This window comes from Carcharodon carcharias, chromosome 14 (genome assembly GCF_017639515.1).
Source record: "Carcharodon carcharias isolate sCarCar2 chromosome 14, sCarCar2.pri, whole genome shotgun sequence".
In the NCBI taxonomy this organism is placed as follows: domain Eukaryota; kingdom Metazoa; phylum Chordata; class Chondrichthyes; order Lamniformes; family Lamnidae; genus Carcharodon; species Carcharodon carcharias.
This window is the reverse complement of record NC_054480.1, coordinates 48,442,536-48,458,159: the sequence shown is the minus strand read 5'-3', so window position 1 is coordinate 48,458,159 and position 15,624 is coordinate 48,442,536. Positions and strand designations below refer to the sequence as shown.

Sequence of the window (15,624 nt, the reverse complement as noted above, 5' to 3'; positions counted from 1 at the left end):
AAGCATCACATGTCCTCAATAAAAATTACGTTTATCTGCACTAAACCTGTTCTTCCCTCAAGTTATTTCCAACTTGGCGAAAAGGATAAAACTGACTTTTGCTGCAAAAGTCTCTTAGGGTTTGCAGCACATGGATAATGGGGCAGCGCACCATGTTAGGCAGAAGCCTGCCGCTGAGCATAGCACAAAAAGCGGCAGAGCAGATTTTCAAGCCAATTCCCTGTCTACCGAACGACAAGTCAGGAAGCCTAATTACAATGCGTCAGCTGACTAGGCACGCATTTGCTTGGATGTGGCTGGAATCATGGAGCAGATGTATGCAGATTCAGAGAGGCAGATTGCAACCGTTGCCACAAGATAGGACACCTGGCTAGGCAATGCCGAACAAAAAATAAATAAACAGCAAAGCAGAGAACAAATCTGATTGAGTCAACTGACGCTGCAGAAGCTAATGCTGCTGATGTATACTCTCTGTATCGTGTGACTGCTGTTAAATCTGAACCCATTACAGTGACAGTGCAGGTGAATGGCAAGCAACTGCAGATGGAGGTGGACACCCAGTGCTTCAGCTACTGTTGTTGGAGAGTACATGTTCAAGTATCTCAGTGATGGCATTGGCATTGGGTGCACATCCACCAAACTGGAGAGCTCATTCATGTCAAAGGCAGTGCTACTGTTCCAATCCGCTACAACCAGCAGACAGCCCAGCTTCTTGTGATGGTCATAGAGGGAGAGAGGCCCAGCCTGTTGGGTTGAGATTGGCTGCAAAAAATAAAACCAGACCGGTTAGAAATATTCCATTTGAAGTCTAGTGGAATTCCAGAGCTCTTGAAGAATTTTGGTACTGTTTTTCAAGATGAATTGGGAAAACCGAAGGGCATGCAAACTAAAATACCACATTTCTTCAAGGCCAGGTTGGTGCCTTACTCACCAAAACAAGAAGTGGATGCAGCGATGTGCAGGTTGGAAAACCTGGGGCAGGATTTTTCAGTCAGCATGCGGGGGCAGGCCCGACACAAAGACACGTAAAATGACACACGATGACGTTGGGTGTGGGTCCCGCGTCATTGCGCAGTCCCGTGCTATTTCATTCATGAACATGCGCCGGAGTCTGCTGCACACCCACTGATATGTAAATGGCCTATTAAGGCCATTAAGAAAGTGATTCATGTCATCAGTAATGCTGCCCATCCAACCTTAAGGTCAGTGGGCAGGTGAAAAGGCCAAGTGGCCTTTGTGTTTTTTCAGAAACCTCGTCCAGGAGTGGGATGAGGTTTCCAAAAGCTTTGATGAAATAAATACATTTTTTTTCGCTAAATATAAAAACATGTCCCATCGTATGTGATACAGTCACATGAGGGGACATGTTTAAATAAATTTTTAAGCCTTTAATTTAATTTTTTGAACATCGATTCAATTCCCGAGGCCTCAGGGAGATTGAAGTGCTCTTTTGCGCATGTGCACTGGCCCCGACTCTCCCTCCTCCCCCAGCTTGCACAATTAGCATTGAGCGCTACTGCTCACGTATTACGCTTGTCGGGCCTTAATTGGCCCGCCCACATAAAATGGCAGCGCAGAGCTGATGACGGGTGACAATCAGCTTTGTGACCACCCCTGCCCACTCCCGCTGAGCCTGCCTGCCATATGAAAAATTCTGCCCCTGAGAATAATTCAGCCTATCAAGTTTTCTGAGTTGGCAGCACCCATCATCCCAGTTGCCAAGCGAGATGAGACCAAATGTCTATGCAGTGACTACAAACTGACAGTCAACAGAGCAGCAAAGTTAGACAAATACCCCATTCCCAAAATCGATGACTTGTGTGCCAAGTTAGCAGGAGGCAATTCATGCATTAGGCTGGACATGAGTCATGCCTATCAGCAGTAGGAATTGGACAGCACGTCAAGAGATTATGTGATAACCAATAATCACAAAGGCCTCTACCATTACATCCGATTACCTTCTGGAGTGTCATCAGCACATACTATTTTACAGGGAGCCATGGAGAGTCTCCTGCAGGGACTTCCATGTGTGGTTGTGTACTTAGAAGACATTCTCATCACTGGACTGACCAAAGCTAAACATCTAACTAACCTTGAGGAAATGTTGAAAAGATTTATGGAAGCAGGTTTCTGAAGCGAGAAAAATGCACATTCCAGGTATCTGAGGTAACCTACCTGGGCCACAGAGTAGATGCTATGGGGTTGCATCCTGTTAAAGTCAAGGTCCAAGCAATTTAAGATGCAGCATCACCCTGTAATGTTACAAAACTTAAGTCATTTCTAGGGATGATAAATTAGTACAGCCATTCCTTACCCAATCTGTCCACTGTGCCTGCAACCATTCCACCTGTTGCTGAGGAAGAATCACCGCTGGTCACAGAGTTCACAACAAGAAGCAGCCTTTGCAGCAGTGAAAAAACTGCTTCATTCATCATGCTTGGTGGTATGTTATGACCCATCTAAAGAGCTTGTGCGGATGTGTGATGCTTCTCCCTATGGCATAGGAGCCGCTCTATCACACCAAATGGAGGACAGGTCAGAAAGGCCCATTGGCTACGTTTCAAGGACACTCTCCCAAGCTGAAAAGGGTTCTCTCAGCTGGAGAAAGAAAGGCTGTTGGTTGTGTTTGGTGTCAAGAAATTTCACCAATACCTGCACGGGCGACATTTCACAATTGTGTCTGATGGTAAGCCACTGACAGGTTTGTTCAGCGAAGACAAAGCTATTCTGCTTATAGCTTCAGTGGGAATCCAGAGTTGGGTCCTGATGCTACCAGCTTATGAGTACACATTCCTGTACCACCCTGGCTCACAGATAGCCAATGCAGATGCGCTTAGTCATCTTCCATAACTGGGCAGCCCTGCCAACACACCCATTCCACAAGAGTTAGTGTTGTTAATTTTTTTGGATTCATCACCTGTATGTGCTAAACAGGTCAAGAATTGGACGAGCAGAGATCCAGTACTGTCAAAAGTTAAAGACTTCATTTTACAAGGCTGGCCAAGTACCCGTGTGTCTGATGACTTGTGCCCCTTCTTATTCCAGAAGCACTGAACTGAGTTGCCAGCACAGAATCTTGCTGTGGGGTTCCAGAGTCATGGTCCCTTCCAAGAGCAGGGAGTCACACTTGGCAGAGCTCCACAGCACACACCCAGGCACGTCAAGATGCAGATGTTGGCATGTAGTTATGTCTGGTGGCCAGGAATAGATAGTGACATTGAGAGCATGGTTAAACACTGTTACCTCTGCCAGCAACAGCAGAAGCTACCTTCTTCAGCTCCTCTTCACCCATGGGAATGGCCTGGCTGACCTCAGTTCAGACTGCATATTGACTATATAGGACCATTTCTAGGCAGCATGTCCCTGGTACTTATCAATGCACATTTGAAGTGGCTTGACGTCCATGAGGTAAAAACGCCAACTTCAGCTGCAACTATTGAGAAGCTGCATCACTTCTTTAGTATACATGGTTTGCCTGAGATTATTGCCTCTGTCAATAGAACAGCTTTCACCAGCATAGAACTTCAGAGGTTCACCAGAACTGTATCCGGCACTTAAGGATTGCTCCATGGCATCCTTCGTCAAACATTCTCGCCAAAAGAGCTGTCCAGACCTTTCAAGCAGGTATGAGGAAGTTGTCTGGAGGTACCTTGGAGTCTCGTTTTTCCAGATTCCTTCTGAGTTACCGCAGAACATCACAGACTACTATGGGCGCCACACTGTCAGAATTGCTGATGAAACGCCACTTGTGCATGTGTCTCGATTTGCTGTTTCCCAATTTGGAGGGGAAGGTGAGACAGAAACAAACCACCCAGAAACTGAAACGTGACCTACACAGCGGTGCTCGTATGTTCAAAGTAGGCCACCCTATGTACGGGCGTAATTTTGGAAGTTGGACTCCACGAGCCATTATTTCAGAAACTGATCCATTGTCATTTCGAGTTCAAGTTGAGAACAAAGTAGTGCACAAATATGTAGATTACATTCAAGCAACAGAAACAACTCCACAAATGAAGGATCAACCTGTGATTGATGTTTCGCTGCTGACCTCTGAAGTGTGTGGTCAGCCTATAGCTGATACACATCCAATGAGTTGTTGAGTACAGATCCACCCAGTTCCAATGTCACATTTTTTTATGCAGCTTAAAACCCCATTGTTCCTGTTTCAGAATCTCCCTCAGAAGGGTTGCCTCGCTCTGACTGTTCCCGCAGAGCACCTCAGAGGCTTAATTTGTATTCATAGCCTAGAAGTGCTTGCCAAGGACACTAAGGAGCAGAATAATTCCATAGTGATCAATTGGAGTTTGGGCATTCTACCCCAAATCTCCTAGATTTAGGTTTGTTTTGAAAAAAGAAGAGAGAATGTTCTGTTCTTGTTTACGAGGGAAGCTAAAGACTTTATAAATGTTGTTTTAGTTTTCAGGCATGTTATTGTTGTAAACGTATAAGAAATTTAAGGGGGAAGAACACTACTTTTGTTAAGCTTTATTAAGTAGGGCCATGTAATCTAAAGTTCATAGAAGTAAACCAAAGTAAAATAAAGTAAACGTAAAATAAGTAAATTGAAGCTTTGGCAGGGTAGCTCAGTCGTGTGGAATGCATGTCCTCTAATATGTGGGAAGTCTTGGACGCTCCTGATGTCTTAGGCGACCACATATGCAGGAAGTGTCACCAGCTGCAGAACCTTGAGTTTCAGGTTTCAGAGCTCAAGCGGCAGCTGGAGTCACTGCTGCGCATCTGCGAGGCTGAGTGCTATATAGATAGTATGTTCAGAAAAATGGTCACACCACAGCTTAGGAGCCTTGAGGCAGAAAGGGAATGGGTGACTGCCAGGCAGTCTAAGAAAACTAGACAGGTAGTTTAGGAGTCCCCCTCACAAATCGGTTTTCCATTTTGGAAGCTTGTGAGGGCACTGGTTCCTCAGAGGAGTGCGACCAGAGACAAGTTGGTGGCACCACGAGCAGCTCAGCTGTACTGGAGGGGAGGAAAAAGAAAGAAAGAGCTATAATGATAGGGGATTCATTAGTTAGGGGAACAGACAGGTGTTTCCGTGGCCATCGACATGACTCCAGGATGGTATGTTGCCTCCCTGATGCCAGAGTTTAGAATATCACAGAGCAGCTACAGGACATTCTTCTGGGGGAGGGTGAACAGCCAGTGGTTGTTGTCCACATTGGTACTAATGACTTAGGTAGAAAGGATTGTGAGGTCCTGAAAGCAGACTTTAGGGAGCTAGGAAGGAAATTGAAAAACAGGACCTCTAAAGCAGTAATCTCCAGATTACTCCGAGTCCCAAATACAAGTGAGCATAGAAATAGGATAATTGAGTGACTAAACACATGGCTGGAAAACTGGTGTAGGAGGGAGAGCATCAGATTTCTGTGACATTGGGACTGCCTCTGGGGAAAGTGGGATCTGTAAAAGCTGGGCACTCTACACCTGAACAGGACTGAGATGAATATCCTTGCTGTTGGTGATGGGGGTAGCGGTGGAGGGGAGGGGTGGTGGTGGTGTTTAAACTAGATTGGCAGGTGGATGGGAACCTGAGATCAAAGGCAGAGCAGGGAACAGGAGATGGAGAATTAGTGAGTGACTCTGAAAGACAGGAGAAGTACAGGTTAAAAAGTGTACAGCACAGGAATTTGGCAGTGTTAAAAAGGTATATATGTAAATGCAAGGAGCATAGTAAATAGAGCCGATGAGTTGAGGGCACAGACAAACACATAGCAGCATGATGTCATTGCTATAATGGAAACTTGGCTTAAGGAGGGGCAAAAATTCTGGCTCAGCATCCATGGATATAGAGTTTTCAGACAGGATAGGGAGGGGGATTAAAAAAAAATGCGGATGTAAAATTATTGGTTAAAGAATCAATTACAGCTGTGAAGAGGGATGATATACTAAATGAAGCATCAAGGGTCATGAGGACTCGAAATGTCAATCTTTTCTTCTCCGCCGATGGTGCCAGACCTGCTGAGTTTTTCCAGGTAATTCTGTTTTTGTATCAAATGAGACTATATGGGTTGAGCTTAGAAATAAAAACAAAGGCAGCCGCATTGCTAAGAGTGCAATATAGACCCCCAAATAGTGGAAGGGAGTTAGAAGAGTAAATATGTAGACAGTTTTCAGAGTGCACAAACAATAGGGCAGTAATCATTGGGGACTTCAACTACCCTAATCTCAGTTGAGATACGAACAGTGTGATGGCCACAGAGGGCGCAAAATTCTTGAACTGCAATCAAGACAACTTTATTAGCCAGCACGTAACAAGCCCAATGAGAGAGGGTGCATTTCTAGATTTAGTCTTAGGAAATGAAGCTGGGCAAGTGGATGAAATAGCACTGGGGGACCATTTTGGAGATAGTGACCATAATACAGTTAGATTTGGCATCATTATGGAAAAGGATGAAGATAGAAGGGGAGTGAAAGTTCTTAATTGGGGGAAGACAAATTTATGAAGTTCCAAGGTGAGCTGGCGAGAGTGGACTGGATACAGCTATTAGAAGTTAAAACAGTGTCAAATCAGCGGGAGGCATTCAAAAGCGAGATGCTACGGGCACAGTGTAGACATATTCCCACAAAAAAAGGTGGTACTGCCAAATCTAGAGCCCCCTGGTTATCCAGAGCAGACAGGCCAAGATAAAGCAGAAAAAGAAAGCTTATGACAATCACAAAAGAATAAATACTGTAGAAAGCCTAGAGGAGTATCAAAAGTACAGGGGTGAAGTAAAAATGGAAATCAGGAAAGCAAAGAGATGATATGAAAAAATATTGACAGGTAAAATCAAAGACAACCCAAAGATGTTTTACCAGTACATTAAGAACAAGAGAATAACTAAGGATAGAGTAGGGCCTATCAGAGATGTACATGGTAGCTTGTGTGTTGATGCTGAAGATGTGGGCAGGGTTCTCAATGAGTACTTTGCCTTCATCTTCACCAAGGAGACAGATGATGCAGACTTTCTAGTTAATGAGGAGGGGTGTGAAACATTAGACACAATAAGCATAGTGAGAAAGGAAATACTGGAGCAACTGACATCCTTGAAGGTGGATAAGTCACCAGGGCCAGATGGATTGTATCCCAGGCTATTAAAGGAAGCCAGGGAGGAAATAGCAGATGTTCTGAGGATCATTTTCTAATCCTCACTAGATACAGGCAAGGTATCAGAGGATTGGACGTCCTCAAATGTTGTACCATTATTTTAAAAGGGTGCAAGGGATAGGCCAGAAAATTATAGACCGGTCAGTCTGACTTCAGTGGTGGGCAAATTATTGGAATCAATTCTGAGAGACAGGATAAGCTGGTATGGGTTGATCCAGGGACAGTCAACATGGTTTTGTTAGGGGAAGATCATGTCTTACTAACAACATAATTTTTTGAGCAAGTAACAAAGAGGATTGATGAGGGTAGTATAATGGATGTTGTCTACATGGACTTTAGTAAGGCATTTGACAAGGTCCCACATGGCAGACTGGTCAGAGAAGTGAGATCACGTGGGATAGAGGGGAAGGTGGCAAGTTGGATCCAAAATTGGATTAATGACAGGAAACAAAGGGTAATGGTCGATGGATGTTTTTGCGAATGGAAAATGCTTTCCAGTGGTGTTCCACAGGGCTCACTGTTAGGGCCTTGCTGTTTGTTGTATATATCAATTATGTGGACATAAATATGGGAGATATGATTGGGAAATTTGCAGATGACACAAAAAATGGCCATGTAGTTGCTAGTGAAGATGATAGCTGTTGTCTCCAGAATGATATCAATGGTTTGGTTGAGCAGGCAGAAAAGTGGCAAATGGAATTCAATCCTGAAAAATGTGAGGTAGTGCATTTGGGATGGGCAAGTAAGGCAAGGGAATGCTCAATAAATGGGGGGATATTGAGAGGGGTTGAGGAAGTAAGAGACCTTGGAGTGCATGTCCACAGGTCCCTGAAGGTGGCAGGTGGATAAGGTGGTAAAGAAAGCATATGGAATGCTTTCCTTTATTGGATGAGATATTGAATACAAAAGTAGGGATGTAATGCTGCGACTGTATAAAATGCTAGTTCGGCCACAGCTGGAATTTTGTGTACAGTCTGGGTCATCACATTACTGGAAGGATATAATTGCTCTGGAGAGAGTGCGGAGGAGATTTACAAAGGGCTTAGGTAGGGTAGATAGTAAAGACTAGTTTCCCCTAGCTGAGGGGTCAATCACCAGGAGGCATGGATTTAAGGTGATTGGTTGAAGGATTAGAGGGGACATGATGGAAAAATCTTTTACCCAGAGTTTGGAATTCATTGCCTAAATTGGTGGTTGAGGCAGAAATGCTCAACTCATTTAAAAGGTACCTGGATCTGCATCTGAAATGCTTTGAGGTGCAAGACTACGGACCGAGTGCTGGAGATTGGGATTAAAATGAGCGGCTAGTTTCTTTTTCATCTTTTTCTGGCTGGCACAGACATGATGGGCTGAATGGCCTCTTTCTGTGCCATAACTTCTCTTTGGTTCTACGGAAATGTAGTAATTAGATTAGTTGTCCCTCTCTCCTGTCAATGAACCATAGGTCAATGTTATAGGAGGTGCTTCCAGTAGAGAAATGGTGACAAGCATGTAAGCATCATAACATGTGTCCTTAATAAAAGTTACGTTTATCTGCACTAAAGCCACTCTTCCTTCAAGTTATTACTTGTCACATGTAGGCCAGACCAGGTAAGGACAGCAAATTTCCCTCCCTAAAGGACACTAGTGAACCAGATGGGTTTTTACAACAATTGATGATAGTTTCATGGTCACCATTACCAAGATTAGCTTTATTTTCCGGATTTATTAATTGAATTTAAATTCCACCAGCTGCTATGGCAGGATTTGAACCCACATTCCAGAGCATAGGCCTGGGTTTGTGGATTACTGGTTCAGTGACATTACCAGTATGCCTCCATCTCCCTGTTGGTAATTATCAGTAGTATTTCTTTGGAATTCTTTCACATGCAGGTACACAGTAACTATGCAAACTGACTAGACAAACAGAAATCTTACTTTGAATAACATACTATTATTATACAACAAGAGCCCTCTTGACATTTAGTAAGGAATCTATTAAATATTCAGTATTGTGAGGGTACATGGTGAAAGGTCATACTCAGAACAGAGGTTATTTTTTCAAACAGGAACCATCGGAAAGAACCAGCTGAAAAGATCATGTTGAATTTGAAGTTTCAACTTGAAAAGTAATGCTTCTGTCTGGCACCCCTTTGCCTAAATAAATACAATATGGGGGTCAGGGGAATGGCTGCAGGGTGGGCAGCATTTATACCCATTGCTGCAGTTTGGATTCAAGCAAAGCAGGAAAGTGTTTTTATTGCTTGAGTCATATCTTGCTGGAACGTGAATTGCCCTCTTTATGAGAGAACTGGCTTCAGTCTTGAACACAATGCACAGAGATGGCTGCCGAAAGTCAGAAATTTAAAGGGAAGAATTCATTTTTTCTGCATTTTAATATAAATTAAGGTGAGATGACTTTGCAAGCCAGTTTGACATTTAATTAGATTTGCCTTTCATATGTCATCAACAGAAGTGGGGGCTTAACATGTCCAGTGAACTTCAATACAACTCCATTCTGTTTAAGATTGGGTCCTGAACTCTGGAATTACACTACTAGTTTAGCATTGGAAGAAAGTGGTGTAAATATAACCTTAGATGCTGAGTAAAAGATACCTTTCTGTGAAGCCCCTTATGGAGTGATATAGGCTAATGAAGCTCAATGAGTCAGTATAGGAAAGCTTACATATTTATTGAAGAAACATTTAAAAAGCTAGATGCATTAACGACTAAAACAATGGTTGAACTGAGGTTTGTTCTTCTTGAAATAACCTTTATTCACCAATGGTTCTAATAAACTTTGGGCGGAATTTTATGACCCTTCCCACTGGCGGGATTTTCCAGTCCCGCTGAAGTCAATGGGCTTTTGAACGGCTCACCGCATTTTACAGTCCTGTCCCCACCACAACGGGGCCGTAAAATTTCGCCCATTGACTTGTGCATTATGATAAAGTCAGAGACCTTGAATTGAATACCATACTGTCATTCCTTGTACTTGAAGGAGTTCCTAGTCCTTTGTTTCAACATACAGTATTCATGGTTATGTTAGCATATCTTTTCTACTGCAAAACCATTCCCTTTATTCCCTGAACAAAATAGTTGTGATATTTTAGTGCTTATGATATTGGAATGCTTCAACCATCATATTAAAGTCCTTGCTTTTGAATCCCTCCATGGCCTCGCCCTCCCTATTGCTGGAATCTCCCCCAGTCTCTCGACCCTCTGAGATACCAGCGCTCATCTAATTCTGGCCACTTGAGCAACCCTGGTTTTAGTAGCTGCACCATTGGTGGCTGCGCCTTCAGCTGCTTACACCCTAAGCTTTAGAATTCAATTACTACACCTCTCTGCCCCTCTATCTTGTTTACCTCCTATGAGAGACTCCTTAAAACCTACCACTTTTGGTCATCAGATCTAATATCTGTTATATAATTCGGTGTCATATTTTCTTTTATAATGCTCCTGTGGAGGGTCCTGGGACACTTTATGTTAAAGTCACTGTGTAAATAAGTTGTTGTTGTCCCACTATTATTATTTGATTGTTCAAAAGAATGTAAAGGACCTCCAATCATCCTACTAATCAAAAGAAATGAAGACATTTTTTCAAATGGACATTGATTGATTAACTCATTTCATTTATTTCTTTTAAACTTTGCAGTGGGTTTTTGTTTATTTATGTTTTGCACATTTACAATAAAGAAGGCTCCCTTTCCATTACCTATTGATGAACCTATGTGGACTTTGGTTAACTATAATAATGAAGGAGGTCATGCAGAGAGTCAGGTAAGTGACTGCACTAGCTCCAAAATCCTGCATGAATTACAATTCCACAATAACACAAGTTCCCTTAATTACCCTTATTCAGCCAAATATAAATAATCTAATTACTGAGTGAAAAATAGTAAGTTACTTTTTTTCAAATTACTGAGTAACATATCAGGAACATTAAATTGGAATTTAAATTTTGTGGCTCATTCTGAAATAGTGAACGGTCCTTGCATGGCATTCAGTTTATGTAACATTTTGACACATTGTTATAAAGTCAATAGCAGTTCGCTGAGTTCCACCATGCACTATTTTTCCAAACTGTGCAATTAAGTGTTATTTGAAATGTCGTATATATTTTTTCTACTACAGACAATACCAATTGACCATTCACCTCAATTAGTTTTCAACGATGCTGGAGTCGATGCAGGAAGAAAACTCTCAAATAATTCTAATATGCAAAAATATGCTCAAGCTGTGCAGACAGAGAAAGTAAGCAATTGTTCCTTGTGTTACAACTTAATTTAGTTAATTAAGCCTGATTTAGGTGTGCCATATTTAGAATGTAATTTTGTAATTTGTACATTGTTGCTTGAAACATGAAAAATGATAATTTGAGCAAGCATTTTTTTGGTCACTATGTAGTATGAAATTGCAAATATATGCATAAAGATTTCCTCTGATTTTTTACAAAATTGTAAACATGGTCAGAAAGATTTAACATATTTGAAATATTTAAGATTAGGAAAGAAATAATATTGCTTTTCCATCATGCAGTGAAGAACACACTCAAACATATTTAAACTTACCTGTGACCTGGAAACACCAGTGGGATGGTGGGGTAAAGGTACAGTGAGGATGAGGTTCTGAAGGAGTAGTCATGGAGTTACAGGATCTAGGCAGTATTTGGCTGGACTATGGCAGATGAAATTCAATACAAATGATGCAACATTGGAAGAAAAAATATAGCACATATTAAATTAATTGAATTTGACAAAAGGATGTAAGTGATCAGGGCTGGTGCTGGTAGACTCAACACTAGGCTGTCACTCAGAGTCGCAATAAGTAGAACAATGAGAATGCTGAGTTACATTTGCCAAATTAATCAAGTATACCCCTGAGGATATCATGATGAGAATGTATTGAACTCTGGTATGGATGTGCCTTGAAGACTCATTTCACATTTAACCACTGAGGCACAAGGGAATATTTAAGCCTTGGAAGCAACATCAAAAAGGAGCTGGAGGATAATTTCTGAGAGAAATTTTAACTGAAAGAATATTTCCAGACCCCTTCCCCCCCGACCTCCCTCCCTCCAATGCCCCCCCCCCCCCCCCACACTCTCCCCCCACAACCCATGACAGCATCAATTTGAGACCTAGATTATTTTACCTCCGATGGGCCCCATTTATATCAGGCTAGCTAACCGCTTGCCCATGGATAGAGGTGGCTAGCCAGAGGCTGTCTGCTGACTGGGAGGCAAGAAGGAGGAAAAGGAGGTTAGTAGAGCCTTCTGCGCAAAAAATGGGAGTGACCCTAGGGTATCTGGATCCAAGACTTTCCCAAATGAGTTTAGCACCTTGGGGGTCTAAAGCAGCATTCCTGTCTTTCCTGGCACCAGAGAGAAAGTTTAAAACCCAGCAAACCACCCACAGGACACCACCAACCACCTGACCACCGCTCCCCCACCCCCCCCCCGACTGACCACCCACCCACTGAACACCCAACCACCTGACTGACCACCTGACCCCCCACCTCCTGATCCACCAAATGATCAGCTGACCCAACCCCCGCTGACCATCCCCACATCCAAACCAACCCCTCCCCGACTGATCCCCCCAAACTGACCCTCCTGACCAACCGACCTCCCCGACCAACTGACCCCCACCCGACTGACGACCTCCACTGACAACCCAACAGCCATAACCCACTGACCAACTGATACCACCACTCCACCACCAACCAACCGACCACCCCACATCCTGCAACCCCACCCCCACCCCGATCCTACCCACTTACCTTACTAACTTACCTTCTCTCTAGCTTCTGAAATGTACCTTTAAACTTGTCTGTTTTATGACTGCTAGTGCCGTAAAAATAGACGTGTGGTTTCCTTATGTCCGACTCTCCAGCCCTCGACACGAGGCCTCAGTAATGCACTGCTCTAGACTGTTCCTGCCCGGCTTGAGAGTCAGAAGGTCAGGTGAGAAAAAAGAGGCTGGATTTCCAAGAAACTGGGGCAAGGATTTCCCAGTCGGCGAACGGGGGGCGGGGTGAGCTCGCTGAAGCATAAAATGGCGTGGGATGACGTTGGGCGGAACTCCCGATGTCACCCAGCCTCATTTCAGTTTTCAGGTCAGTGGGGGCTCAGCCGAATCAGCTGTGCGCCCGCCGACCTGTCAATGGCTTCAATAGGCCATTGACAAACTCATTAACGTAATTAGTGGACCTGCCCGTCCAACCTTAAGGTTGATGGGCAGGCCGGGAGACAAGGCAAGCTAAAGAAAAGGAATGAAACCTCATCCAAGGGTGGGATGAGGTTTCATGTCAGTTTTAACATTTTTAATAAAATTGTCAATGAAAATGATGGGCATGTCCCAACTCATGTGACAATGTCACATGAGGGGACATGTCAGGGAAATTTATTTCTTCTGTTTTTAAAATTTTTTTTCAGACAGGAGCCGATCTCCCTGAGGCAGCACTTAGTCTCAGGGAGATGAGCACGCTCTTTTGCGTGCATGCATGAAAGAGTGCAATCTCGGCTCAGGGAATCTGCCTCCGCTCACACAAGGAGCGCATAGTGCTTCCTTGTTGACGTCACGCTGGACAGGCGTTAATTGGCTCACCCACATAAAATGGCGGCGCGCCCCCAATTGGGGGCGCTGATCGGAGGCACGCCTCCATGCACCTGCTCCTAAACTTCCCCCCCAACGGGGGGAGAATTCTGCCCTAGGAGTGCCACTCCACAGAAGTTGGGGCCCATCATTTAATCTAGTTAGGCCTCATCTGGAGTACTGCATCCAGTTCTGGGTGCCATACTTGTGGAAGGATGTGAAGTGTACATCAAGAACTAGAGGCCATAGATTCAAAAATAATTGGCAAAAGGAGTAAATGTGATGTGAGGAAATTTTTTTTCACCCAGGTGGTGGTTGGAATCTGGAACAAACTTCCTGAAAGGGTGGTGGAGGCAGGTTCAATCAAGGTATTCAAAAGGGAATTGGATTGCTACTTGAAAAGAGAGAATGTGCAAGGTTACGGGGATAAGGCAGGGGAGTGGGACTAGATGGAATGCTCTTTCAGAGAGGCAGTGCAGACTCGATGGGCCAAATGGCCTCCTTCTGCACTGTAAAGATATTGTGATACTATGAATCTACAACAGACCAAGACATTAGGTAATGAAAACCCTCCTGGCAGCTCTCCAAGATCCCTGTTGCATCCACAAGGTTCCATCAATTGGCAACTGAAGATCCAAAGTCACCAATTCCTCTCAAAGTGTGCTGTGCTTACCATAGGTCAGATTTTAAATTACTCATCTATTGTAGCCCAAAATATTATGTAGGGGAAGGATGAGCTAAATTACCTCTTTTAGTTATATTCACCTTTGGGATGTTTGTGGTTATACTGTAGTCTACAGGCTACTCTTCCTCTATTTTATTGGCCATAACGTAGGGGCAGATTACAACGACACTAAACTCCACTTTTTTTTCTCTTTCAAGGAGTGTGGGTGTTGCTGGCTAGGCCAGCATTTATTGCCCTTTTCTAACTGCCCTTGTGAAGGTGGTGGTGAGCCACTGCAGGCCATGTGGTGTAGGTACACCCACAACGCTGTGAGGAAGGAAGTTCCATTGAATTTGACCCTAAGATAGTGAAGGAACAGTTATATTGATCCAGGTCAGGATGGTGTGTGGCTTGGAGGGAAACTTTCAGGTGGCGCTGTTCTCATGCATCTGCTGCCCTTGTCCTTCTAGGTAGTAAAGGTCCCGCGTTTGAAAGGTGCTGTCGAAGAAGCCTTGCTGAGTTGCTGCAGTGCACCTTGTAGATGGTACACACTTGCTACTGTGCATCAATGATGGAGGAAGTGAATATTTAAGGTGGTGGATGGGTGCCAATCAAATGGGCTGCTTTGTCCTGGATGATGTCCAGTTTCTTGAGTATTGTTGGAGTTGCACTTGTCACACGCTTACTTGTGCCTTGTAGATGGAGTTACTAGCTGCAGAATTCCCAGCGCCTGACCTGTTCTTGTAGCCATAGTATTTATATGGCTGGTCCAGTTCTGTTTCTGGCCAATGGTAACCCCCAGGATGTTGATAGAGGGGACTGAATGTCAAGGGGAGATGGTTAGATTCTCTTTTGTTGGAGATGGTCATTGCCTGGCACTTGTATTGCGTGAATGCCACTTATCGGTCCAAGCCCAAATATTGCTCAGGTCTTGCTGCATACAGACACAGACTGCTTCAGTATCTGAGGGGTTGCAAATGGTGCTGAATGTTGTGCAATCATCTGCAAACATCCCCACTTCTGGCCTTACGATGGGGGGAAGGTCACTGATGAAGCAACTGAAGATGGTTGGGCCTAGGACACTACCCTGAGGAACTGCTGCAGTGGTTTTCTGGGGCTGAGATGATTAACCTCAACAACCACAACCATTTTCCTGTGTGCTAAGTATGACTCCAAGCAGTGGAGAACTTTCCCTTGATTCTCATTGATTCCAGTTTTGCTCAGGATCCTTGATGCCACACTCAGTCAAATACTGCTTTGATGTCAAGGGCAGTCACTCT

The 15,624-nt window shown here is 43.9% G+C and overlaps 1 protein-coding gene across 2 annotated transcripts in view; it reads left to right on the top strand.

Annotated features, from left to right (window-relative positions):
- LOC121286752 (cadherin-like protein 26) overlaps positions 1–15,624 on the top strand; it is a 133,763-nt gene that overhangs the window by 95,613 nt on the left and 22,526 nt on the right. For both annotated transcript variants that reach the window (XM_041203785.1, XM_041203784.1), the window contains 2 exons: positions 10,740–10,864; positions 11,219–11,338. In XM_041203785.1, coding sequence (XP_041059719.1) covers positions 10,740–10,864; positions 11,219–11,338 — 245 coding nt within the window. The remainder of the gene's footprint in view (positions 1–10,739; positions 10,865–11,218; positions 11,339–15,624) is intronic.